Raw genomic sequence first — 27,658 nt, forward strand, 5'->3', positions numbered from 1 at the left:
GGTAACACTGTATCTAAATAGCCCCGCAAGTCGGTAAGATTTTATTTCACATAACCCTACTTCTGAACAAACTTGTGAAACGGTTTTGTCACGTTGCTCTCCATTCAAGACACGCAAAAAAAAAAAAAAAAAGATACGTGAGCACATGTAGACGTGGCGAAAGATGAGACGGAGAGGAAGGGGGTTAGAAGGGAAGGTTCTCCAGGATCTCCTCCATCGCGGCGGCTGGCCACTGGAGATAACCGCAAAACCACCGGAGCACTTGAGAGACGGGTGCCGCTTGGCTAGAGTTCCACTCCAACATGACCTTATATCCTGCTCGGGTTTAGACGCTCCACTTGGCCGGAGTGGCGCATCCTGACCGTCGTCCCGGGTGACAGGATCGAGACTGGATGGGAGTTCCGTTTGCAATCACGATGAGACTTTATCACTAATCGTTGTTTTTTTTTTAGCGATCGCGCCGTGTCAAATATTGTTGCCTCCCATCAAACACGCTCACAAATTGAGAGCTGGAAGCTTGCCGTGAGCATCTGGAGCATATTGTGACCCCGTCAGGGAGCAGGGTATTAGCAGCCAAGGACTTATTGCCCACTGATGAGCTGCCAGGGCCACCTCCCCTTACCTTGCCTACTCTTCGGTGTGTGTACGTACACAGAGATACACACAGGGTTTTTTTTTTTTCCTGTTGTAGTGGAGACTTCTCATTGCGATGCCTTTCCTCGTCCTGAACCCTAATCTTCGCAACACAATGCCGAAGCCTAACCTCAACCAAAACCCAATTCAAACCTATACTCTGAAAGCAAGTCTTGACCCTCAAAAAGAGGTCTGAACTTGTGGTCCTCACAAAGGGAGTAAAACCTGGGATTTGGTCCCCACCTTGACCCAAAAACCAGGGCGCACACATGCACACACACGATTAGGTTTTTTGTCGTAGTGGGGACATGCCACTGACAATGCATTTCTAGCCTCTAACACTATGCTTAACTCTTTTAGTGCCAAACCTTATTGGAAAAGGAAGTATTTTTAGCGTTTTTACTCACTTTTACAAGCCAACAGACTATTGAGTGCTATGCCTATGTAAATATGGGCGCTACCATATGAAAGATTGACTTTCATTCTTCGTAGAATTGATGTAGGTAATAGCTGTGTTGTAACTGTGGAAACCCTGCCATCCAATGGTCACAGTTAGCACTGCAGTGCTCAGTTAGCTTATATTAGGTAAGCGTGTCAAGGGTGTCAGCTCCTCTCTATAAAAAAATGGTATTTGACCATAATTTTATTATTTATTATTGTTATTACGATTTCAAAAGACCATGGGACCGAATGAGTTAACCATCACAACAGATTGCCTAACCCTAACTCTTACCCTTAACTCAACCAAAACCCTATTCAAACAGGTCAGGGCAGGGGTGCCCAACTCCGGTCCTGGAAAGCCCAATCCACCCTGTTTTCCATGTAACCCTCATCCGGTACACCTGATTCAAGTAACCATGGACAGCTAATAAGCAAGCTTTGCAAAAGTCTGATAACAATCACGGTTACTTTAAGCCTATAATTAGCATTTTTTTTCCCATCATGCCATGGGGTACTTATTCGTGCATGTACAAGAAGAAAAAAAGTGCATTTTTTTTTTTTTTATTTTACAGATATTTTACAGTATTTTTTATTTTTTTTATTTTTTTTATTCTATATGTGTTATGATAACGGTAATTTACCCCCCCTATTCTCTTTTTAATATTAAGTCCAAGCATATTCATTCATATTTGCAAGTACTTTCATAGGGGTTATGAGTCTGCGGGCTAAATGTAAAAACAGCATTTTATTCCCATGTAATGGGGTATTGACGTTTAAAAAGAAGTTTAAAAAATCTATTTGTTGCTCAGAGGCCCTGCGTTATATCAATACGGTCGAATATGAAGTAAACATTGTTCATTAGTAATTGTGATGGTATTATTTTACGCATTTGGTGTTATCTTTTCCCAGTGTTGTCCAAGTCAACTAATGAAAGGAAATAAATAAAAAAAAGAGTGGATTTTACTTCTTTAATTTATATTGCACCAAGAAAATGTTTAGACAAGAGTGTCACCCAAAATAAAATCTGTAATTTTTATTATTATATGAATTCCACAGAAGATTAAAAGATTTTTCACGGCTGGCCAAAACTTGTAAACAAATAGAGCAATCTCAGTAATGGGCGTCATTAAAAATCCAGTTTTTATTTCCTTCTTTTGCCTTGACGAGATGTATTTTTTTTTCCCTTGGGCAAATCATACGCTTGGAATGAATACAAATTAAAAAGCTGAATGCAAAGTGTTGAATTCAACAATTTCCTGCAACAGTTCTGGCCACCCGTCCGTTCTTTGCGCCATCTTATCAAGGGCACGGCATTTCATATTGATTTTTACGACGGCGCGTGGACCGTATCCATGTTGAGTTGTACTCTAGAAGAGACTGCATTTTTTTTTTCTTTTTTTTTCCTTCCCCGGAGGATTGCAGGAAACAAAGACTGGTATCTTTGTATCATTGTCTGGGCTTATCTGTCGGCTGCAGGCTTTTGACGAGGCGCGAGCTACCTCGCCTTCCTTTTGATTTGCAGCTCATTTGTTAACTAAACATGCTTCCCATTTACTTATACTGAGTGAAAAATGTAGTCGTCATTAAAAATTCATTACTCGAGCAATTTGTCTCCGCTTTATGCAGTTTAAGCCCGGAGAGCATTCGGGATGTTTTGGAAGGTCAAATGATGTATTGACTCGGTTTGAAGGCAACCTTTGTGCCTGTCTGTGTGATGTTATCGATTTATTTTCAGCGAATGAAAGATAGATCCTTATCTTACATATTTTGGGGTGGATCGGTGTTTAGCGTAAACAGCGTGCCACTCAAAATGCCTCCGACTGCCCTATTCGCGGATTCGCGCCGCGTCGTAGTTTATTTTGCCGTTTTAAAACGCCAAAATCTGAAAATGAACTCATTTTTTTTGCACAAGATTGAAGATTCAAAAGTGTTATTGTCATATGCATAGTCGTGCAAAACAATGAAATTCTTAATTCTGTTCACTTCCCTTAGCGGACTACATTCCATAATCGAGCAAATAATAAGGTAGGCAATAAAATGAAGACAAAAACAACAGTAATAGAGCAATAAGGGAAGTAAAAATGAACTACAAATAAATGAATAAACTTACATTCTGAGAATATTGTGGAGTAGATGGAGTGGAAGAAACTGCATACGCATGAGGATGATGTTGCAAAATATCATGTAGTGAAAAATATGTTTTTAGCAGCTTTCCTGCATCATGCGGTCTTCTTCTTTTAGTCATGTATGCCAACAGCGGGTTATAAAATTTGATTTTACGGGGTTATAACGTTTGATTTTACCAACCATTGAGAACTGGTGTGAGCCAAAACATGTAAAAAAAACAACAACAAAAAACTACGTCATAAACATGAAGCAACCTGACTTGACTTTGACTCGTACCCTTGCAACAATCACTTAACTCAGACTCGGATCTTTGCGTCTCTGACTTGACTTGGACTTCTGTGACTGACTCGATTTGGACTCGTACCTCTGCGGCGCTTGCTAAACTCAAATGACCTGACTTGACTTTGACTCGTACCCTTGCAACAATCACTTAACTCAGACTCGGATCTTTTCGTCTCTGACTTGACTTGGACTTCTGTGACTGACTCGATTTGGACTCGTACCTCTGCGGCGCTTGCTAAACTCAAATGACCTGACTTGACTTTGACTCGTACCCTTGCAACAATCACTTAACTCAGACTCGGATCTTTGCGTCTCTAACTTGACTTGGACTTCTTTGACAGATTTGACTTGGACTCCAACTTTTGTGACTCATCTGCCGTAGGCTCAATAAAGTTGGACTTGACTATACCTCTGGTAAACATAGTTGTATTTTGCCTTGGATTTATTTATTTTTTTCATGAATTGTACTTTAATTAAGGATGCAATAATATTTTTAACATATTACCCAACCCTACAAATACCTCCTCCTCTTAGGACAGTGTTTCTCAACTATATTTGAGATGCACTGAATATAAATAAAATTATTATTGATGAAAATTGTTTAAGTATAAATACACATGTATCCTTTTTAACATTAACAACAGAAAAACGCAATCCAAATCAACTTTCAACAACTGTTAAGTCTTTTTATCGTGTTTATACGGGTTATAGCTTAGTCTAAAATGGAAAAAAAAAGAAGCAAGTGCCCCAATGTGCCTGAAACTAGAAGAAAATGATGAAAATTATTACTTTATCGCAATTACATTCCACATGACAAAAACAGAGCCTTTTTCCCGGGATTATCTGCGCCCCACTATTTGAGAAGCACCGCCTTAAGAGGAACCGCATCTACCTTTTAGCTCTTGACCTAACCGAAAGCGAAGCGTTAATATGCCCTCATTAATCTCACCTCCCAGGCTAAAAGCTCGGAGCTCCCAAAACGAACCCAAACGCGGCTTTTAATGATTTCAAAATGTAAAATACCAATGTCTGGCTTCCAGCTGGATGCCCCGTGACCGGAATTTGCTCCTCATCACTGCAATATTGTCATGTAGTTTCTATGGGGACCACGATGGTCTCTGGGGTAAAAAAAAAACAAAAAAAACTCTGAGAATTCACCTTCTCTGTGACTGCCCTTTACCTGACAGCCAAGATAAACGAGCCGGGTCCAGGGAGGAAGTTAACGCAAACATGCATCTCTGCCCGCTGGCCCGTGCTCATTGGCTCCCTCCCGCAAGGCCTTATTTACCTTCATGCTGGGAGGGTGTAGGTAGGAGGCGCCCGCTTGTGTGTACGAGGGCGTGACGCCTGCCCATTCGCCATGCCGCCGTCGGCAGCCTTGAAGTGCGCCGCGATAAAGGAAAGAAAAAGCAAACAAGTCTCCTGGCTCCGCCCTCCCCCGTCGGCCCACATGATGCCTTATGTCACCTTCAGCTAATGAAGGCGATGATGATGATGATGATGCGCCCGAGTGGCGCATACGTTGGCCATCTGCTCGGTTCCGCCGTGTTGGAGCCGTCCCCTGCAATGCTGCCAGGAGGAGGCCGACGCGCGATGGAGTTTCGGGGTCCCGCCGCGCCGCCCGCTCCAGATGACTCACAGTCAGTTTCAACGAAACTCGACGAGGTTAGAGGTGCAGCGATTAATCGTACGCATCCGTTTTGATATCAATTCATGATTACGCACTGGAAATTTCGCACTTTAGTAGGTAACCCGCAGCAGCAAATATTGAAAGAAAAAACAATAGGCGTACGTGTGAAAGTCGCGGACCACCACTGATATATATATATATATATATATATATATATATATATATATATATATATATATATATATATATATATATATATATATATATATATATATATATATGATCTTTGGGGGGCTACCTGATGCCCGTGGGCACCATTTTGGTGACCCCTGCTGTCATGCATTACTTTCTGCTGTAACGCGGAAGTGTCATGCATTACATACTCACAAAAAAAAAAACAACAACACCGTAATACATTATACGAATGAGGGTAATGCAATGCATTACTGTGCATTTCGAACCTGAAAGTGGTGTTTTTCTTCCCCAAATTCAACAAAAACACATCGAGATCGGAGGAGAAAAGTCCGGGGCAAAATGTTCTTCGTATCGACTACTGCAGAGATGAGTGCGGCAGGTTGAATATGAACAATGCGTAACTCACGTTAAACAGTATGTTAAACACAATAAGCGTGATGTATGCTAGCTGCTAACGTGAGCCCCAGCGAAACCATCTATTTTTGAAACGCCCGTCTCAAACCTCGCCGACTCAACTCGAATTTGAATATTGACATTTAAATCGTGGGTCGCACTCACCGTTTCTGCCTAAAGGATAAACAATGTATGTCATCATATCATAAAATACAAATATGTAAACATATCTTTGGGATTGAACGAGTTAGTTAGCAAGTGTAGCAGGTGGCGTTGGGTTATGAGAGCTGTGACTGACAGGTGCTTGACCTCAACAGTTGAGTCAGGTGTAAAAGCCCAGACCTTGGTGACCGAGGGAGATCTTTAGATAACATCAGATGACCTTTGAGATCAGCTGGAGCTCTTAGTCTCCACGGGGCTTCTTTCCTCTTTTTGACAAATCTTGACACTTTTTTTTTTTTTTTTCCCGCCTCTCACTCGCTTGCTTCTTCTTTGTGTCTGTCGAGATGTTGCGGTGAGTTGGCAGCCCGTATCAGATCCTGAGGTAATTTACTGGCAGCGATAAGAAAGTGGTGCACACAGTCTTCCATTATAGTCCACACTGACAGAGCGATTGGAGCTCAACACAACACAAGTCAAATTGGTGAATTTGGGCGCCAGGTAAAATGTTTACGCGATAGGAAATTTATGACACACACAAAAAAAATGTGTCATTGATAGGAGGACAATAAATAACGAGTAACTGCACTATTTATATTCATCTGAGGCACAGTGGCTGCAACTGTATAAATGAAAAATCGAATGGGTCATTTTTAGAGATGTCAAAATGAATCGATTAATTGACAGCTAATTGATGAACAAATTGACAAGTATCCATTATGCAGTTTTAATATATTAGCTTAATTGGTGGGTTCTGCCATTTTGAGTCACTTTTGTCGGTCCGTACAGTTGTGCAATGACAATAATTACACATTCATTCCATTCAGATATTTATCTCCATTTTGCACATTTGCTAACCTGTTGACACCTGAACATTTTTCCCAAATTTTAGGTTCTTTTTCTCTTGGTTTGCTTTTAACATCATCACTCCCCTCCTTATTAATAATTTCTTCAAGTTTGGTGGGCCGGATTAAAAAGTTTAGCAGGCCAAATATGGCCCCCGGGCCTTAGTTTTCCCATGTATGCTCTACTCAAATGGCGGATGAGACTCTGGCTTCATCGAGTCGAAACGACGTAGGTCGAGTACCGCGCAACCCCAGGACTTCTTGTACTATTATAAAACACCGCTAGAAACTATAAAAGCATATTATAACCACAATTTACAACATTACTTTTATCGGTGCTCTCGTTTGCTCTCGTCCCTACGTCCTTGACGCATGATTTTTGACAGGGATGCATACTTTCAAGTCAACGTGCGTCCATCGTTTTTTGACGTTAAAATCGTCGTCCATTTACTCTTTTATTCAGCAAAACTTGACCACTTACGAACATTTTTGACAGCTTCGACCGCCATGTTTATTTCGATCATGCTGGTCACATTGTCTCGTTTTTACCCGAGATCTTGTCCTGAGAATTCTTCTGCATGATCTCGTTAGAGAAAAAAGTGCAATCTTTTGGCTTGAACCTACATCAACGCTGCAATTATTTTAGTGTCAACGACAAGTGGAATATTACACAATCGAGTAGCAATGAGCCAGAAAATAAAAAGCCAAAATGAAACGCTTCAGAAGCTTGATAAGAGGAACAAAACACACACGTTGAAGTTAAACAAAAGTAAAAGTAAAAAGTGGACTTTTTTCCAAAATGGACTTAACAATAGTGGTTGCAATATGAAGAAAATAATGCCGGATGGTACATGTAAGTTAATTCTATTCTTGTAATACATTTTACTGTGAAATTTGTCAATCTCTGTCTCAGGTAAATGCAGTTAGAACCTTAAACTTTAGGACGTTTTTGGGACTTCAAACATTTCTGTTGGGACCCATAGCTCCTTATTATCATGAGTCCCGGGGAGCACCGTTTAACCGTAGAAAATCTGGTGAAAAATGAACTGACACCTCCTCACCGCCTTCGACCTCGTTTCCTAGTTTTTGATCCTCTTCTGTAAAATGTGCATTTTCAGCAAGCCATCCCTTCCTATTGACCCATACTCACATGGCAGAAAGGGAATATTGTAAGATAACTCCTTTTTCCCGCCGTTGCGCGCGTACGAAGAGTTTGGTCCATTTCCTTGTTGGCAAAGCCCAGGGTCACCGCCTCCGGGTTTCCTTCAGAAAGAGCCTTTCTGCTGCGGGCTATAAGACACAAGAGAAGGACCTTAAATCAAGACGCGGAGCCCCATGAATCACGTCAAGCACGGAGCTAAAGAAGAGCGATGACACCATCTGTAGCAACGTACGAAGGGCTAACGCGGCCACAGTCTTGTTGACACGAGCTGAAGAGCTTGCGAAGATGCGCGCTTCCGCCAGCCTGGAAACCCCTTTCAGTCAGAAATGAGCCCAGCAGAATTAGTTTGTCGAGTGCGGCATTTGTCACTCTGACGTTGGAGAAAATTGCGTGGGGGAGTGCGCTTTTAGTTTTATGGCGTATTTGGAAGTCTCTATCGATATGTTTATAGCGAAGATCAGGCCCGCCGGCTCTTTGTTGAGAGCTGAAATATGGCTGAAATACGCTTGCATGGAAACAGATTAAGACGACATATTCCGGCTGCTTGTTGAACAACGAAGGATTCGTCTTTTCCAGAAGACGTAAAGATGCCGGCGCGCGGCACATTTATTCATGAGCGCCGGAACCTAAGGCCGTTATTGTCGGCGTGTGTCGTTCAAGATAAAAGCCTGATGACGCTGTTGCGGTTAAGTGAACGTTTACCGTGACGGGCAGACGCGCATTGCTTGCATAACTCATTTTCAACACCCCAAAGATGATTAATAATATTTCTTTGGATAGCTAAGCGGGGACGAGCAAAACGCCATGTGTAAATATGGAGAGATGACATAGAATATGTTGCCGTGGTGAAATTGGTTTGCTTTGGGCGGGCCTGTGTCATACATTGGCGGATGATTGGCCGGTTGTTTGCGTCTACCACCTTGAGAAAATGCGATATCCTTATTTTTACAAATTCGACTTACAAAATGTGTAAATTTTGTGCTCATTACGGGGTCCGAACGATACGAACGTATATGAATTCTGATTATTTTTTGGATTAATTAAAAAAGGGTACGATGATCAAAATGCAATGCATTTCAATGGGCATCAATTATATGCGGATTTTGACAAATCAGGGGCCGGCATAGTACCTTTTTCATGTGAATAGTAGGGGGGCACTGAAAGTATATTGTTAAAAAGAAAAAAATGTTTACAGTTCTCAGTTTGCATTGCATATCACCCCCAAAATTTTTTTTTCAATTTTTGTAATGGATAAGCCATACTTTATTTATCAAAATTATGTGTGTGTATGTGTGTATATATATATATATATATATATATATATATATATATATATATATATATATATATATATATATATATATATATATATATATATATATATATATATACACAAACTATGACTTTTGTGCATTTTTATTTATTTATCTTTTAGGCCAATTTAGGTTTTTGGCAGAAAAAAATGATGATTATTATTAATGAGCTGATTATGTTTAAAAAACAATGATGAAAATAGCATTTATTAAATTTAAGAGTTTTAAAAAATTCATTTTTGAGTCACAAAATATATTTAGCCGTAATTATTGCTCCCAAAAATATTCATTCTTGCCATATGCGTGTGACGGGTAGTTGCATGGGTGTCACATTTATGCTTGAGTTGCATTATGTATTTTAATGTAATTTTTCCAAACTTTTTTCAAGTAAACTCGCAGCTGCTTTGCTCTGAAATATAAGCGCAGACACGCAAGTTCATGAAAAGTCACCCCAGCCAATCCCACCGTTGGGCATGAAGGCTGGCGGTGCTATTTATGAGGCTGTCGGTGTTTTTCAAGTGCATAAAGAGCATGTGGCATTGTTAAGTGCTTTGTGTAATGAGAAGTCATGATGGAGAAGGCGCAATCTTCCTCTCATAAATTATTTTCATCATTGCGCTTGCTCTATTTGACAAAGAGAAGATGGCTTCTTTTCACCGCAAAGATTTATACCCTAGCGAGGAAATGTATCACACCTTGTATTAATGGGGATCTGAAATCTGCGGCGTATCTTTGTAAATGACCGAAAAGGGAGCCACGTAGCTGAGACAACATAGTGTAGATCAGGGGTGTCAAAATCATTTTAGCTCTGGAGGAAACTCGATTTTCTGGGGGTTCCCGGAGGTAAAATCATGCCACATAACTTCAAAACAATTAACGGCAGTTCCATGTAGATTTTTTTCAACGCAACGCCGGCCCCGTCCCAATTCGTCGCCAAAAGCGGGAGTCAACTCTCAATGCATTTTTGAAAAGCGAAAATACCATATTACCATTCTGTAGCTAGTGTTGTGCTGAATATAAATAGACGTAAGAGCTCTTTAGGCTCACTCTCTAATACAATTGGCGATCCAAAGAATGGGAGATACAGCGTGGGAACATAAAACCCATCAAAAACGAAAGAGCGGACGACGCGATCGCTCGGCTATAAAATTGACTCGGGCCAAATGCTTTTACATTCTCCGGCTGTCAAAGATTGTCGATATGACATGACATGAAAATGTTAAACATTGCTGCCGTATTTAATGTTTCATTGTGAACTGCCTTTCATTTTGTTTCGTAAAAACCGAATGGCGAAAGGCAGTCAAAGGCAAATCAAATCAAAAGTAGCTTATTAAAATGACTAAAAGAACATACATTAAAAACATTTAAACACATTTTACAGTGTTCCCTCGCTACATCACGGTTCCGTTATTGCGGTTTCACTTTATCGCGGGTTTTCATTCATGACGTTTTCTATTGCAATTTTACTTCTGTAAAAAGTCGGACCAGTCGAAAAAATAACTCCAAAAACTGTTATGTTCAAGCTGATCCAATTATGGGCCAAAAAAGACTGCAAATGATGCTGATGATTTGACGCAACTTTCTGGATTGTTGTGCGCAAAGAATACAGTTCTGCAGCTCTATAGCTCTGGCCTTCCTTTCTGGAGTTTTCCTGTTCTCCCTGTGCCTACGTGGGTTCGCTATCTTTTGAGATATTTTCCCTTCCTTAGTTGAACCAGAAATCATCCTCCATCAATTCATTTTCAATCGAAAATAGATTCCGATTCGAATCTTAGACCCAAAAATCTGAATCGAATCACTAGACGGTCACAGCGTCTTTATATATTTGGACACTTCCACTTAAGATCTCAGAATTAAGACAGTATATAAAAAAAAAAAACCCAAAAAACAACAACCGTGAGATGTGGATAGTCTTTTTCCCAGCAGAAACACATTAGGCCTCCACTTGCTGTAATGCTGAGAGACAAGAGGACTCGGGAAGTGAACAAATATGTACAAACAATCTCACGGAGGGTTATTAGACTGTATTTGGGTCCCTCGTGCCCTTTTGTTTACTTGCTCTGACTCGACAGTGTCTTCTCTGAGATTTAGGGACAGTCTATGCAACTGGAGGAAGAACAGATGTGGCTCCTTGTTTCTGCCAGCTGTGCTAAAATAATTAGAGCTGAGCAGGCAGAAACTATATTCTTCGCTTGATTGTTGCAGCTGGGAACTGTAACTCTTAAAATCGTGTTGAAATCACATGTTGCATACTAATAAAGAGGCTTACTTTTAAATTTGTATTCGTTGCTAACGCTCCTGTTATATTCCTTTGCGAGGAATAGCGATTATGTCCCCGGGTCACTTTGACCCGGAGGGGCGTATTCAGTCGTCCAAACGTGTCAGAAATGGTTATAATCCAAAAATTTGTTTTAGCCAGTGAAATCTGTTCATTTCTTAAGGATGGCAAAAATATCTCTGGGTCAATATGACCCGGAGGCGTGCGCATTTATCCAGCCGTGTCAAAAACGTTTTGTTTGTTTCTTTGGAACAGTTTAATTTTCCTGGGTCAATACGACCCGTAAAAATATGCATTTGTTCAGAAGTGTCAAAAACACAGTTTTTGGATTGGAAACCTACTCACAAAGTGTTCTTATTTTATACCCGTGTGTTCCGTTTGCTTCTCTGGAATAGTCATAACATCCTGGGTCAATTTGACCCGGTGGTCATGTGTCACTATCCTGCTAACTAACAAATCATGTGACTCCACCCACCCCTCAGAAACCAATTACATTCTTGAGTCATTTTGCTCATGTGGATTATACATAGGCAAGCGTAAGTCTCAATTCGACAACTTTCAAACGGGTCAATTTGACCCAGCAACATAACGGGAGGGTTAAATATTCACTAAAGTCATTGCCATTCAACACTTTGAGCGCATTACGTGTGTTCTGTAGCTGCGCCTGTCCTCAGAAAAGAACTTGTAGTACTTGTGTCACCAGCCTCCTACGGATTTGAAATCCAAGAATCCAGTCACATCCCTGGATTAATTTTCATAATCACTGAATGTTCACGTCACCAAGCAGCAATCTGCCTTTGCGGCGTAAAGTGCTTACACTCAGCAACTGGACATATTCCCACGACTTAGATTCTGCCCGGCTGAAAGATTACAACATGATGACAAGAATTTTTTTGTCGCCAAAACAAAAAAAACAACAACTTTTAAATCTGACTGGCTTGCTGTGACATTTATAGATTGTACACAGATGCAAACGAAGACAAAATAATGCAGTTTCTGGGAAAATTCAAGCTACAAGAGTTTTATTGTCGTATGCATAGTAATACCACGCAATGACATTTTTATTCTGTTCACTTCTGCTAGCAGACTACGTTCCATTATCGAGCAAATAATAAAGTAGGCAATAAAACAAAAACGGAGGTTCTTTTTTGTGGAGTTGGTATGTTCTCCCTATGCTTGCGTTTGCTTTCTTTGGTTTAATCCAAAATATTCATTTACATCAGTACACACACAAACGGTATAGAAGTCATCTTACATTAAAATCTATCTGTGCGTCATATAGCACTAAAATAAAGTCACACTTTGCAAAAAAAAAAAAAAAGTTCAATTATTGCCCACGTGTTTACTTTGATTCCGACATCTTTATTTGCTCCACTGTTTGAGAATGTTTATCGTCTTGTTGTTGATGTGTATTTACAGAACTGGCCATGAATTCATAATCAGCCTCTCGATGTTTGCCTTTGCATCTCCGTGAGGCAGGTGTTGAAATTTGGATAAGCTTGGTCAATGATTGAAGATGGCAAAGATGTCTAAGCCTCTTAAATTTCGTGCCAGAGGGGAGGCAAAAAAAATGTTTTTCATCAGAATGACAGTTTGCATAATCTGCTCTGGATTGAAACCAAAGTATGACTACACGGGATTCACAAGGATATTTTCCGGCATTCTGAAATGAAAACTTTCCCGTGGATGGACAAGTGTAAAATAAATTATATATATATATATATATATATATATATAATATATTTTTTTTTTTGAGTGATGTGAGGAAATCGCCGATTGTCGGCCCTGCTCTTAACACATCTGCTTAATCCTGGACATTATTGCCCTTATGGGACATTAACATCTTTAAAAATTCCCTCTGTCTGTGACCATGTGGTTTTATGAGCCCATTGTACCGCCGAGATAGCCAACTTTTCCATTTGTCCTTATTACCTTCCATAAAAGTCCAGTATTTAAGAGGCGTTATAAAAGTTCCATTGCTTTTTGACGACGTCTGATATCTGCTTGGCATTAAGCGCTCGCATGATGCACTAGTCCATTTGCCATTGCGGGCAAATTATCAGTATAATATAACACTCCTTTTACTGCGTTACTCTACTGTCATAATAGACGCGTGTGTGTGTGTTGAGTGATGGCTTCGCCGTGCTACGCTTGAGAAAACAGTTTAGGGAGCTTTTATTTTTTTGTTTTTAATATGAATTGGAGTAAATGACCACCAGACAATTGGCCAATCGTACTGTGAGCGATCCTGGAGGTTAAAGTAAGTGAATTTAAATTGCCATGGCTATATTAGCACATTTTTAGCACATATATATATATATATATATATATATATATATATATATATATATATATATATATATATATATATATATATATATATATATATGTGTGTGTGTGTTTGTGTGACATAAAAATATAAAAATTATGTACAGGTTAAAAAAGAAATCATACTTTTTGAGCACAGCCATTGATTTACATCTTTTCACTTCTATTTCATCGCTGTTCCATTAATTAAACACCTTGAGCAGATACATTTGTTTTACCGTTGGGTTTTTTTTTCCCCTGGTTCCCAACAAAAAACCTGCAAATAAGCCGCAGGGCTCAAATCACGAGAAAAAAGATGCAGCTTAGTGTCCGGAATTTTCGGTAGTTGGAATTAAAATACATTTGAAAGTACTTGCACTCAGTTCGCCAGTCGAGAAAAATGTTTACACCACATTGGCAGCTCCGTAATTGTTGTATGAGAGTTTTTTTTCCCTTGACCCCTCTATTTTTTTTGTTACATATTGTCTGCTCCACTGCAGAGATCCTGAGGCAATGTTCCTTATAAAGATTAAGTGTTGTGCTATCACTCTGCACTCCTGCTGTACTAACACAAACACACACAGGCGAAAAGAATCAACTTGTTATCTCCTCAAATGTCATCATCTCGAAACCACTAATTAAAAAAAAAAAGATTCGCTTCACCATTATTCATATTATCCCGGGTTCGGCTACCTCTTTAGAACACATATCTGTAATTAATAAATCGGAGCAATATGAGCCAGCTCTGACAACTAATTACAGATTCCTGTCACAAAAGCGCAATTACCTGCTGACCAACTTGCAGAGTCTATTAATTCCCGCCAGTACTTTAGTGAAACAGCCCTGTCTGAAAAATTCCACGTTGATGCGCCAACACAAGCCGATAGGACTTTAAAGCTTAAGGCTCTTGTGTAATTGGAACAAACATGGCAGTGGCGGTGTTAGGGGATCAATCTTTTGCGGGGAATTCGCTGGGTGTTGTTGCGTTATCCGTGTCGTCGTCATTAAAGTTTCACAGTCCTACGTGCGTCGCAAGCGAAGCGTACCATCCCATTTTGGATCATCTCCGACGGGCGGATACGAACTTTTCGGATGAACGTAACGAATGTCATCAGCGAGTTAACTTCTTTGATTTCCAAGCCAAGCATGTGTGTAGAATGGCATGCAGAGAGAGGTTTTCACTCGAGAGAATACAAATTGATTTCTTCCGCTGCGGTTGTATAAGTTTGTTTACAGTGTGATGCACGAGTGATTTTTGTCTTTCTGTTCCTTTAATAAGGATTCCCTCTTGAGAATGAAAAAATGAGAGGGTTTGTTTCTGACGCATCCTCGTACGCTGGTCCGAATGCAGAAATGGGCTTCGATGTATGTACAATGGGCCCCCGTGTTACGAGATGAATCCGCGACATGGATCTCGTAAGACCGATTCGTCTTATGGCGGGCAATCCAAACTTATGTTAAATAGCTAATGCGTTTAGAACCCCAGGTAAAAACATCAAAATTGTACATACCTATGAAAAAATGGTGCGTAGTAAGTGCTATGTTTATATAATATACATGTATACAATCAGAAAACATCATAAATAAAAAATATAGAAAGGATTTATTTACCTTTGAGTGGCGCTTGTTATGCCCATATTCCCTAGTAAGGGTAGCCTAGGCTAGGCTAGCTTCGGAATTCTTGATTATCTCCAGCTTCCTTTCCGTATAAATCATCTTCTTACTTCTCTCTTTAACATCACTAGCAATCTTGGGACCCATGGCTAACCCTTTCATCTTTTAATTAAGCAGTAAAATGCAGTATAAATTCGGTTTTGTAACCACTCGCGATAGAACAAAGCTTTATCCTTCCGCCGTTTTAAAACAAGTGAGGCCAACCAAAAGCAGACCATCATTGTAGTCACGCGTAGCATGGAAGCAGTTAGACGGCATAGTAATTAAGTGCAATTACCTACAAACGCCTGCCGAAGGAGACAAAACAACACAAAGACAGCCAACCCCCTAGGGTCATGACGGTTGTTTTTGTCGCAAAGCGGGGAAAATACCGTAAAGAGGGGATGAAAAAACTCAGTATTCCACATCGCAACATGAAAAAAAGGTAAGCCATGGACGCTGTAACATGGGGGTCCACTGTATAATCATATAAGCCTTGTACATTACATGATATTACTTATTTCGCATTCCAGTCAATGTCAATCAAACACAGATATGCAGAGAAAATTGCTCTAGTTTCGAGTTATGCGGTTATAAGTCTGTTTTACTCTGAGAAATACGGTACGTCCAACGAAACCTGCCGCTCTTGAACACAGAAGAAATATTGTGCAAAAAACATTTGGTAATGTCGGCGGGCGCTCGATTCTCACTTTAGCGCCCCCGCGCGTTTACATGAAGTGCGAATTGGAAACTTACGTCGCAAACAATGATGGAATATGACAATTTGAATTCTAGCACCCATATCTTCTTTTAAATAAATTAGACACCTTGCTTCCCGCGCTTTATTTATTCATACCGTCTTCCCTTGACCCCGACTCGCTTCAAATCACTCTCATTTGTCGGCGACTAAGAACACGGCAGTCTCAAACGGCCCGTGTTTTTGTCTTGCAATTTTCATGCTCACAATTGTGACATTGCTTTTGCATCTAGCCAGACTTGTTTAAACAGTTTATATATTTTTATATAGTTTTTATAAACAGTGTGCTCGCTTTGTGCCTCGCCTTGATCTATTTATTGAATTTTATTGTTTGCGGGGGGCTTGCGATGCGTGTAAACGGCGCTCTCTCGCCGGCTACCAATGTCAGAGAGTCACAGCTGGAAAGACGGAGACCTTGGGGTGAACCGGAGTCTTATTACCAAGCGATAACAACATTGAACTGCTTTCAAATAAGGATAAATGTAGCATATACCAACGCCGAGGTGTACATCATAAATAAGCGAATGGTTTCATTTTTTCAAGTGTGATCACAGGAGTGGTAGCTCAACCCGTATGGAATGGCAGCGAAACGCATTTTGCCTGCGCCGACGGAAGGCGATTATAATTCCCGTTTATGACAGTAATTGAACGACACGATCGTTTGCGTGTTTTTGCTGAATTTGAATGCGAAAAGTTGCAAAGTCGTTTGTAATTCTCACTTTTTTGACTCGCCGCTCCTTCCTCTGACCGATTTCAACCATTCTAGACAACGTGGGATTGTATTTTGTCGACTTGTTGTTCAACATGTTGCCGTCTTCGCAGCTACACTCTCCGCGTGGTGGGAAACGGCATCAAGGCTCAAGCTGCCAACCCCGAGGTCAAAGTGAAAGGCGCCGACTCTGTGATCCATCAAATCATAGACAAACTGAAGCATATCAATCAGGTAGGCATAATTTTTTTTTTGATTTTGTACTTATTCTCTACACCTGTGTATAGAATGCATCCTTAATACCGGGGTCAAATTCTACCCCCGAGTTTACGATTGTGCGCATATGCCAAAAGACCGCAATTAATAAGCGAGTCAAACGGACGGAATACCTTTCCGTGTTCTCTAACCGCTGCACACAGACTTAATTGAATCTGCTGGAGACGAAAAAACTTTTGCGCGATCCTCTCTATTTTAGTAATGTTCTTGTGTGTGAACCAGGATGGGATCGGATGGTGGTTCAGTCTGCTCGCTTCTTTTATCGTAAATAATGCCGCGACAGCTCGTTCCGTTACGGTCATTATTGTAGGTAAGAATACGGCAGATATAAAAAAAAATGCACTTGGCTCATATGGCTGACAGTCGATTATTTAATTATTCGAAAGACATTATTGAACTTAAAATCGTCCGAATCCGCCATTTTCAGGCCAATCTTTTATTCATGCATTTGACATTCCCTAACTTGAGTGCGCATTCCATATCGTCGTCAACAATTCGCCAATGTTCGCATCTGAGCGGGCTAAGGGCTTAACAAAACCTGGCACTCTTGTCCTTCAAAAACCACTTGGAACTGTCTGGGCAAGCTTTTGATTCTCCGGTTTTCAATTCCATGTATTTGAATGAGACGCAAAGTCCAAAACAAACCGCTTATTTCCTGCCTTGTTTATGCATTATTTTTCCTGACATTTATCACGACCCGCAACACAATCATAAAAACGTACGGATATTCAAATAGCTCCAGCACATCTTGCTTTTAATGTGACTCGTGTTCTGCTTGTGTTACATTGCTGACATTAGGGCACTTAATGCAACTTTACCTTCTGTTAGCTGCTCTAACATCTGCGCTAACAATCTGCGCCGACAATTACGTGTTTAGTTCCTTCCGTTTACAGAGTGACAGTCCGAGGTCCAGGCGGACCCCCCTGACCTCCTTCTGCCATCCTCGACCCTCTACCTTACTAATTTGAACCGGCAGGTAAATCGATATCAGGTCAGACTCACCGGCGGTCGAGAAATATGATGAAGTGCTCCAATCTCTCGTAGTTGTGTTTTATCAGAGCTGTGTAGATCACATAAAACTCGTCAGACTTGTGTCTGGTTTATAGAATAATAAGCCGCGTAGCAAAGAGGGAGCCCGGGAGAACATCACTAACAAGTTCCCGCAACGGTTCCGTTTTCAAAGGAAGCCATGCAAATCAAAGAAAAGGAATCTGTTCACACGATTCGAACGGAAGAAAAAGGAAAATGACACTTGCTGGATACACTAAGATTGACCTATTTAAACAGATCCCATGTTGTCAAGGCTCATAATGCTAAGTAATAAAAATCTATTTTGGAAGATTCAGCAAAACAATCAATAATCATTCAAATCCCTCTGCGTAAACACATACGTAAGATCGATAGTAATCTTAACTACACTGTCATATAATATACATTCTGAGTCACGTACCCTTACAGAATGCTGTCTGCGATATTTTTTAGGGCATGAAACCAAAAGAATAGTCGCATTTGTAGTCAGTTGCGCAACAAATATCTTCCAGTCTCGCCTTTTCACACTTTTCTTCTCAATGCAAGCGACGGAAAGCAGACAAGGTTTTATATGATGCACTCCATAGTGAGTCACTGAGGTATGAGTGCATTTGAAAAAAAAAAAAAAAAAACACACTTGCATCTACTCCCGAGGATTGGAGGCGCAAGAAACCAATCACGTGTCTTGTAGGAGTGCCCGTCTCCCTTATGAAACTCAAACACGCTGTTAGGTAGACGAAGAAGGATGAGCGGGAAAGCGTTGTAAATCTCTTACCTCGATTTCGTTTGTAATAAATTGGAATTTCAAGCGTAAACTCTTAATTGTTATCATGTTTGGTCAGCTACAGACTTTGGGGCGCCGCTGATATAACCGCGGCTCTCCGTCAGACTACAGCCTAAGGGATGGGAACGGGAAGGGACAACAGTACACTTACTGTATAAGGTTTGATAATGTAAGATTGAAGTAAATATGTGTACTGCAGTAACGTTTGTCTTAATAAGTATAAATAATCCCAATAAATAAAGTATAAACAATGTCTCAAAATTCAATTTCACTGGCAGAAACGTCCAAAGAGGAAAATTTTAAATTTAAGTTAACAGTGTTGATTCAAAAATGTATGATAAAAGTTGATCATTCTTCCTTGGGTAAAATTGTTTTTGAATTCGAATAATATTTACTAGATATCGATCGAAAGTTATAAAGTTATCCGCCATTGATTGAACCTGCAAAACGAGAAGCCTGATTCCATCCCATCTCGACTGAAGTTGTTATTGTAGTTGACTTTTAGCTAAGGACACTTCTTAAAGGCAAGTGCTTTGTTGTGGTGCTTTTGAGCCTAATTTCGGCGCATTTGCATTTTCCTTTTTTCTCAGTCGGTGTATAATTTCACCCCTGCGGATCAGGCAAAACCTACTTTACATTTTTGTTATGTAATTTGACCTAAGCCGGCTAATTTTCACAAATGTTCCATCTAAAGAGAAGAGAAGGCTGACGATTAATTCAAATACTCTGAGGTAGATTTAGTTTGATGTTTTTCTTGAAACACATCTGTCACGCTCGAATGGCGGAGACTTTACGAGAATGAATCAATTAGACTGAGATATTTTTAGATGGGCATAATTTTCTTGACATGATTTTTGTCCTGCTAGTGTTGGTTGTCCTATTGTTTATGTTGGAATTGATGACTTTTTTCATTGATGTATCCCCTGTGAAATACAGGATTTGTTTTTTTCAGTCAAGTACCCCTCATCCAGCGCAAAGCACTGCGAAATGAAAAAATGATAATTTTCGGTTTTATTGAACTTCAGAACTGCATTTGTGCCGGTATTTTATTCAGCAACTCCAGAAGCTAGGTGAAAACTGTGTCTGTATAAAAAATAACAAAATAAAGGGACACAAAAGAGTCTCTGTGCCACAATTTTGTAAGAGGTTGCCCAGTGTTCCAATTAATTTGCTCTTAATTTGAAAAGAAAGCATACTGTTCCTATCTCAGCATTAAATTAGATTTTCTGGTACCTCCGGAAACCCTTAAAATCTCCCATTTCCTCTTAAAACGCCTTTGCCTACCCCAAGGAAACAGGTAGCCTAATTTGAGAAGTCCTGCGTCAAAATGATCCGTTTCTTAACTGTTGACAGCACTCGACTTTCACCTCTTTGTAACCTGATTTGTAAAGAGCTGATTGGCATCTCGCGCGCCGCTCAAGTGCACACAGACGCCATCTGTCATTTAATTTCAACAATTAACCTTGATAATACGAATTTCCGCGCCGCTATACTGTACGCGGAATAAACAAGAGGGAGACAAGTGGGTTTAATGCGAGGTGATAGGAGCTCAAGATAAATAGGGGCTTAAAAATACATTCTGGCTCATATACTGTGCTTTGTGTTGTAAAATGCCGACGTGATTGAATGAAATGCCAATTTATCATTGGCGCTAGGAGGCCATATAAAGGCCATGTTTGTGTGGGTTAATGGCAGGCCAGTTTACAGCCAGGGAAAACATCAATTACATATACCACTGCACATTCTCATTCGGTTCTCCACGTCAACAAGTCTGTGCATCCGAGTACGCGCCATATAGTATAATGTCGGCATGAATCATTTTATTCGGACCTTATTAAAATAAGGAACATGCGTATCGGTGCATAAATGACATTTTGTCTCGGAATTATGGATGGTGGTAAATCAAATGAGTGAAATTCTGCTACTTTTTTAAAGAGACTAGTGTTAGCTGTCTTTAGTTTGGGGGAAAAAGCTGACCAAGTCGGGTCAGCCCACTTTTAAAATGAGTTGATTAAAAATATCGACCCATGTTTGCATTGAATTTTTTGATACGGATCATTCTTGCAGGTGCTAGCAGTGTTGCAATGGTGCTCCAGAGACCCCCCCCCCACACACACACACACACACACACACACACACACACATTTAAAAACAATGAGGAAAATAATCAACCTGGCTTTCCACAGAACACAAGTTTTTGAAATCTATAATCATTTAATGTATTACTTTTTAATGAAAAACTGTCTAAATCTTACACACTGTCCCTTTAAACGTTAATCACACACATGCAAAGGCCAGCTCCATTTGTTGTCTCTGTGCACCACCTAGTGGCTGAATGGCAAATGCTTTTTGGGTGCTTAAAAACACATTGATTTAACAGTTAATAGTGTTGGGCTCTTAGCTTAAAGTATCACAAGTGTTTCGTGAGGCTTCTTTTCACTAGACAACACAAAAGAACATTACCAGAAGAAGATATCCAAGAACATAACCCGCCACTGTAAACGATCTCGAGTGGCTCCGTTTTAGCTGTTCCAATTAGAGAGAGCAGTCAAGCTTGAAACCCGCCCAGCCTGCTCGTCAAGAAGACAGAAGAAGAAGAATAACAGGAAGTTATTGACCTCGTGGTAGCTAACAGGCAGTTTACTCATGGAATGTTGTTGAAGCATCACATATAGATACATTTAAGAACACAGATAAATGTGTAATTTAATCATAACACTATGTATGTGTGGACTAAATGGTAGGTATGGTTTGTTGACCTTGAATGGTAATCGCTAGTGATGCTAATCGTGATTGCTAACCGTTTAGCATAGGCAACATTTTGTTGGTGTGTACAAACATGAAAAAAATTACCGACTGAAATAATTGACGGGATAATCGATTTGAAAAGGATTGAATTCCGACATTCGCCTAATTTGCATGGACGTACGGCGGTTGCCGGTTTCATCCACAGACCCTCTCCGTTCGTTCCCTTCTGTCGATTTCGCCCGCGACCTTGACGATGCGCCGTCCAAAAAAAGGTTAGCACTTTGTGGAAACTCAAATGGAAATATATCATTACCATTCCGCCGCCGAAACAACTGGCCGGAGTAAGAGCGCGCAAAATAGAATGGCGGCTATTGACAAATTCATCATGCAATCTGCGAATTTCATGGCGGCGCTCATCAGCAGCTCTTTTCTTATGAATTATTTGTACGGCCGTCTCCTCCTTGGCTGTCCTCTCTTCTTGATGTGGTAAAACCCATCAAGAATCTCTAAGCAGGTCCTGTCCCCGTGTCTCTCAATCATAATCAGGGCCAGGCGGCTTCTCACCCACTCTGCCTCTGAATTATTCACCAGTCATTGATGTGCTGGTTGACCAGCAGTTTTGCTTGTGAATTATTCATGTCTCCTCCCCTCCCGCCAAAGATTAACACTGGGAATGTATTCGCACTTTATTTGTTGTGGTCCAAAATGTGCATACAAAATTACAATATCTGACAGCAACGAAATAGTCCGACGGGTGGTATAAATCCCGGCTCGGAAGGCAGATTTTTATTTGCACCTGTTTCATGAGTTAATGGATTCAGAGTGTTTGATTACTCCATCTGACTTTCTTACAAGGGATTCATTATGTTTGGGCTGCATGTGAATTATGGCAAACTTTGAAACTCGCAGTCAGCTGAGGTTTTAATAATACGCCGCACTGCCTGCAACCTGTCACGCGGATGTACCGCGGGGGTCTGCAGGTTTCAGAGCAGCGTGCGGCTTTTGCCTCCTTCTGCTGCGACTGGAAAAGGACAAATGTAAATTTCGCACGATAAGCCGCTACTTTTTTCTCATGCTTTGAGCCCTGCGGCTTATAGTGCAGCGTGGCGTATCTGCAGTTTTTTTTCTAGCCACCAGGGGGCAATCTCCCAGTTAACAAAAGGAGACAGAAGAAGACGTTATCAAAGTACCTCTAGTGACGAACGTGTAGAAGATTTAAATTCGCGAAACGCCTCTTTGGAGAAATCTGCTGCAACTAGAAAATAAGAACGAGTGTAAATTTCGCACGATAAGCCGCTACTTTTTTCTCATGCTTTGAGCCCCGCGGCTTATAGTGCAACGTGGCGTACCTGCAGTTTTTTTTCTAGCCACCAGGGGGCAATCTCCCAGTTGACAAAAGGAGACAGAAGAAGACGCTATCAAAGTACCTCTAGTGACGAACGTGTAGAAGATTTAAATTCGCGAAACGCCTCTTTGGAGAAATATTGTCTCCAGTGACGAAGGAAAAATGCGGCTCTGAATCCTGCTGCAACTAGAAAATAAAAACGAGTTGCTACTTTTTTCTCATGCTTTGAACCCTGTGGCTTACATACCAGTGCGGCGTATCTGCACTTTCTTTTCTAGTCACCATGGGGCAATCTTCTAGTAAACAAAGTGAGACAGAAGATAACACCATCAAAGTACAGAGGTACCTCTACTTACGAACATCTATTTTTTTTTAAATTCCATGATTATTATGCAGTATTGTAATCCTAATATACAGTTTCTGATGCGTTGTAATAATTTATTAATATTATTAGTTTTGAAGGGTTTCCGAGCTTTTTTTGAGGGGTGGGTGCTTGGAACCGATTAAGCTATTAAACGTAAAAATCTCCTCTGCTTACGAAAAATCCACATTGCGAAATGACTTCCAGAACGAACAGATTTCGTAAGTAGAGAACTGCTATTTTACTCCCCACAAGAAGGCACTCTCCATTCAGGCGTGTTACTGTTGTGTTGGTGCAATATTCTAACAATCAAAGTGCGTAATATGTTGGTCCTGCTCTTATTTCTAAACTTGGCACGATGTTGCTGTAACTAGGCAGTTTGAAGAAAAAAAAAGTTTAAAATCAAACCACAAATGTAAAAGACGACGTAAGTGACATTAAACACATGCCCGATCAGTCAATCGCAATACCTACTATATGCGGTAATCCTGAAAAGTTCCAGCAGCGATGGCCGAGATTTTTTTTCCATCCCTTGTACATTGCCAAATTGTCATACTCTTCATGCTCCCAGAATGCACACGGTGCTAATAAACACCCTGTCAGCACTCCTGCTGGGATGAAGAAAATGCAAAATGATGGTGTGTGTCCTGGGAGCCCACTCGCATCCTGACACTTTTCTCCTCTGACAGGCAAATATGGTCATTGTGCATCTTTTTTTTTTTTTCTTCCTCCGCCTTCCTGCTGTTTACAGACAGAAGGATGCGGACAAAGACCGTGTATAACATATAACACTTATCTCTGCGGGGCTCACATTTTATACAATGAAAAAAAACAAAGATAATGTTAACCTGCTTGCAGAATAATGGCCCTACAATGCAATTCAAAAAGATATTCATATTGATAATGAAAAGCAGCCGCCAAGCGTGCGTGTGGGCTAAATGACGGCTTTCTCCGCTGACGTTTTCAGCCCTTAAACAGCGAGGAATGGAGATGTTTGCGCTTCAGCCGCAGCCTTGCCAGTAAATGGTTGCTGCTGCCTTCACAATGTTACACTGCGCTTGCCAGTCTTCCATTGTCAAAGCTGCCAAATCATCTCCTGTGATGGAGCCTGTCACAAATATTTCTACCGCACAGTTGAGGCGGTTCAGCCAAAGTTCTCCTGCATCAACTCCGGTTGATATCCATTTACTCGCACACCTGTCTAAATGAAAATGACATTTTAAATGCCGAAAATTGTTGTATTAAAAAAAAAACAAGCGGACTTAGTATTAGGGACAGCTAGTTCCCTGTGTGTGATATATGGATGTCGTTTATAATACAATGTACACTATACAGTATATCCAATCCAATCCAATCCAACTTTATGTTAAGCACTTGAAAACAGCCATTAGTATTTATCGGACTATAAGCCTTGACTTTTTCATCACGATTTGAGCCCTGCGGCTTATAGCCCAGTGCGGCTTATCTGCTGGTTTTTCCCACCGGTCAAGCAAATGCGTGTCCGTTTATGGAAGAACTATGAAATATCCAATCCAATCCAACTTGATTTGTTAAGCACTTGAAAACAGCCACAGCTGACCAAAGTGCTGTACAAACAATAAGAACATCGTAAAAACAGACACAATCGCTCAAGGATATAAAACGCTACATCTCATAAGACAAATGAGTCAAATGAGGGTAAAACATAGACTAAAATGAAGGATAAAAAGAATAAAATAGCAAATAAAATTATAGGGATAAAAGAATAAAGGAATAGAATAATGTCTTAGTAAGTGTATATATATATATATATATATATATATATATATATATATATATATGTATATATATATATATATATATATATATATATATATATATATATATATATATATATATATATATATATATATATATATATATATATATAAGAATAAAATATGAAAAAATGAAAATAACAATAACAAGTAACCAAAAAAACTGGCCGATTTCAGCCATTCAAATGCCCTATCAATTACCATAATCAGACAAAATGGCCGATATTTGCCAATATTTGTACTTTTTACCTTTTCCACTCTAACCATTTACAGCCATTGTGCACAAGTAATACATCATTTATTACACATGAATTCCTCACATACCCTTGTATCCTTAAATAATACACGTAAGATAAAGAGTAATAATCATAAGCTCATTCTGCGAACTTGTTATTCATAACTAAGTAAATCTTCATTTTTACAACCAACGATTAGGTGAGCAATGCAAGGATGTTTGTTGAAAAAAAATATGACATACATGCAACATCATTTAAGCATGATTGCGTTAAATATGACACTCATTCAAAACACAAGTACATATGACAAGAATTAATGTCTGAATTAATTGCAGCATGCAATGCATGATGTGAAGCCAAAAAGAATTTTTTGTGTACAAAATCATTGAAAAGTGATCACGCTCCCATTCGTCTGAATCCAGTCCAGCACTCGCAATTTTGTAACGCTGATTAAGGTCAACCATGGTCAACGCTCGCTGACATTTGGAGCAAATTAATTTGTCATTAAATATTGTCAAGCTGAAGGACATTTTGAATTTGTTGCAATTTTGCCACATTCTCCCAAAGCGTTCATTAGTGCGGCATTCACTGGCTGCGGAAATCCGAAGCAATATTTCTCTTCAAAATTGCCTGAGCATATACTTTTGCTGGCGACTCTCAATTTCTCCCTGTATCACAATCATTTCCTAAAACAGATGCACACCCATTTAGCAGATGCTTCCCAGAAGGCCGCCAACATTTTAGATGACGAAAAAAAAAACATACATTTCAAACTATAACAACTTTTTTCTCATGATTTGAACCCTGTGGCTGTGAGCCCCTTTTTTATGCATAAGTACAAGATGACAAAAAAAACAACATAAATTTCAAACATAACTTTTTTCTCATGATTTGAACCCTGTGGCTGTGAGCCCCTTTTTTATGCATAAGTACAAGATGACGAAAAAAAAACAACATCAATTTCAAACGTAACTTTTTTCTCATGATTTGAACCCTGTGGCTGTGAGCCCCTTTTTTATGCATAAGTACAAAACTTTTACTTACAAGTTGAATAAGATCTGTATAAAAGTTCTATCAGTTATTTGCTGCAGTTATGGCAACAAACACTGCATATATTTACAAAGACGGGCTGCTCAAATGAGTTCCGCGATGAGCACTGTCCTTCAAGCTTGTCACCGGCGAGTAGCCGAGACTTGCGTCTAATTACTTGCACACTCATCTCCTCCGTGGCGGCACGCGTGACACTTTTGCTCTCTCGTAGCCAATCACAACAACAACTAATTAACATACACGATACCTTTCTGATCAGCACAAAGCGCTCCCTCTCGTTTCTTATGACGCTCCTTGAATTTAGATCTCGCAATTAGTGGGGTTTTTTTTTGCATTTCCCTCGTTGCCACTCAAAGGCGTCAGTGGGAGTGCGCCGCATACGGAAGCGCTCATCGAACAACTTCTTTTGCAGGCGCGATTTTTTTTATGATTCCGTGTATTGATCTTCTTTATGGGTAAATAAGAAAAAGGCTGCAATATGACAAGATGAAGAGGTCTTTGTCAAGACGAGATATGAGATGAAAAAAAATGACTTGCTCTTTTGTTAAACGCCTTTTCTCTCCGTTTGACTTCCTTTCTAATTGTGCATTTTGAGCGACATGCAATGTTAATCAAATATTGAATGTGAACGTGATGCGTACATATGTGTAAATGTGATACGCTTTCACAAAATAAGGCTTATGTCCCTGAAAATAAAAGTGGAGGGATTGATGATATATTCAAATTTTTCACTTGGTTCCCTTTAAAATGATACAAAATACATGGAGCTCAAAAAGTGATTTTTGTCAAATTGAAATTCCTAGTTTTGAGAAAAACACGTTAAAACGTTGCCATATTCATCTGCATCTTCTTCTAATCTCTTATTTTCATAAACTTTGATTGCAACCCAAACCTTTTGACTGCTGGGAAATGAAAATGGAGACCTAACGGAGGTTGTTTTTGTAGAAATCCCAAAATGGACATCTTTGTTTAACAAACAAATCCCCAACAACATAAGCCTACTTTTGAAAAAAAACGCATCAGAAATACAGTTTCAATGTAAATACGTAATGCTAAAATCATATTGTTTGCCTAAATGAGCTCGTATTAAAGATGAACTTGTGTAACGTCTTTAACGTAATTGTATTTACGCAAAAAACTATTGTGTTT

The 27,658-nt window shown here is 39.9% G+C and overlaps 1 protein-coding gene across 1 annotated transcript in view; it reads left to right on the plus strand.

Annotated features, from left to right (window-relative positions):
* The window catches only part of gpc5a (glypican 5a), an 87,493-nt gene that overhangs the window by 28,886 nt on the left and 30,949 nt on the right, over positions 1–27,658 (plus strand). Inside the window, exon 7 of the mRNA XM_088413533.1 lies at positions 16,998–17,118. Coding sequence (XP_088269659.1) covers positions 16,998–17,118 — 121 coding nt within the window. The remainder of the gene's footprint in view (positions 1–16,997; positions 17,119–27,658) is intronic.

The sequence above is a fragment of the Hippichthys cyanospilos genome, chromosome 4 (genome assembly GCF_059441005.1).
Source record: "Hippichthys cyanospilos isolate Australia breed blue-spotted pipefish chromosome 4, RoL_Hcya_1.0, whole genome shotgun sequence".
Lineage (NCBI taxonomy): Eukaryota > Metazoa > Chordata > Actinopteri > Syngnathiformes > Syngnathidae > Hippichthys > Hippichthys cyanospilos.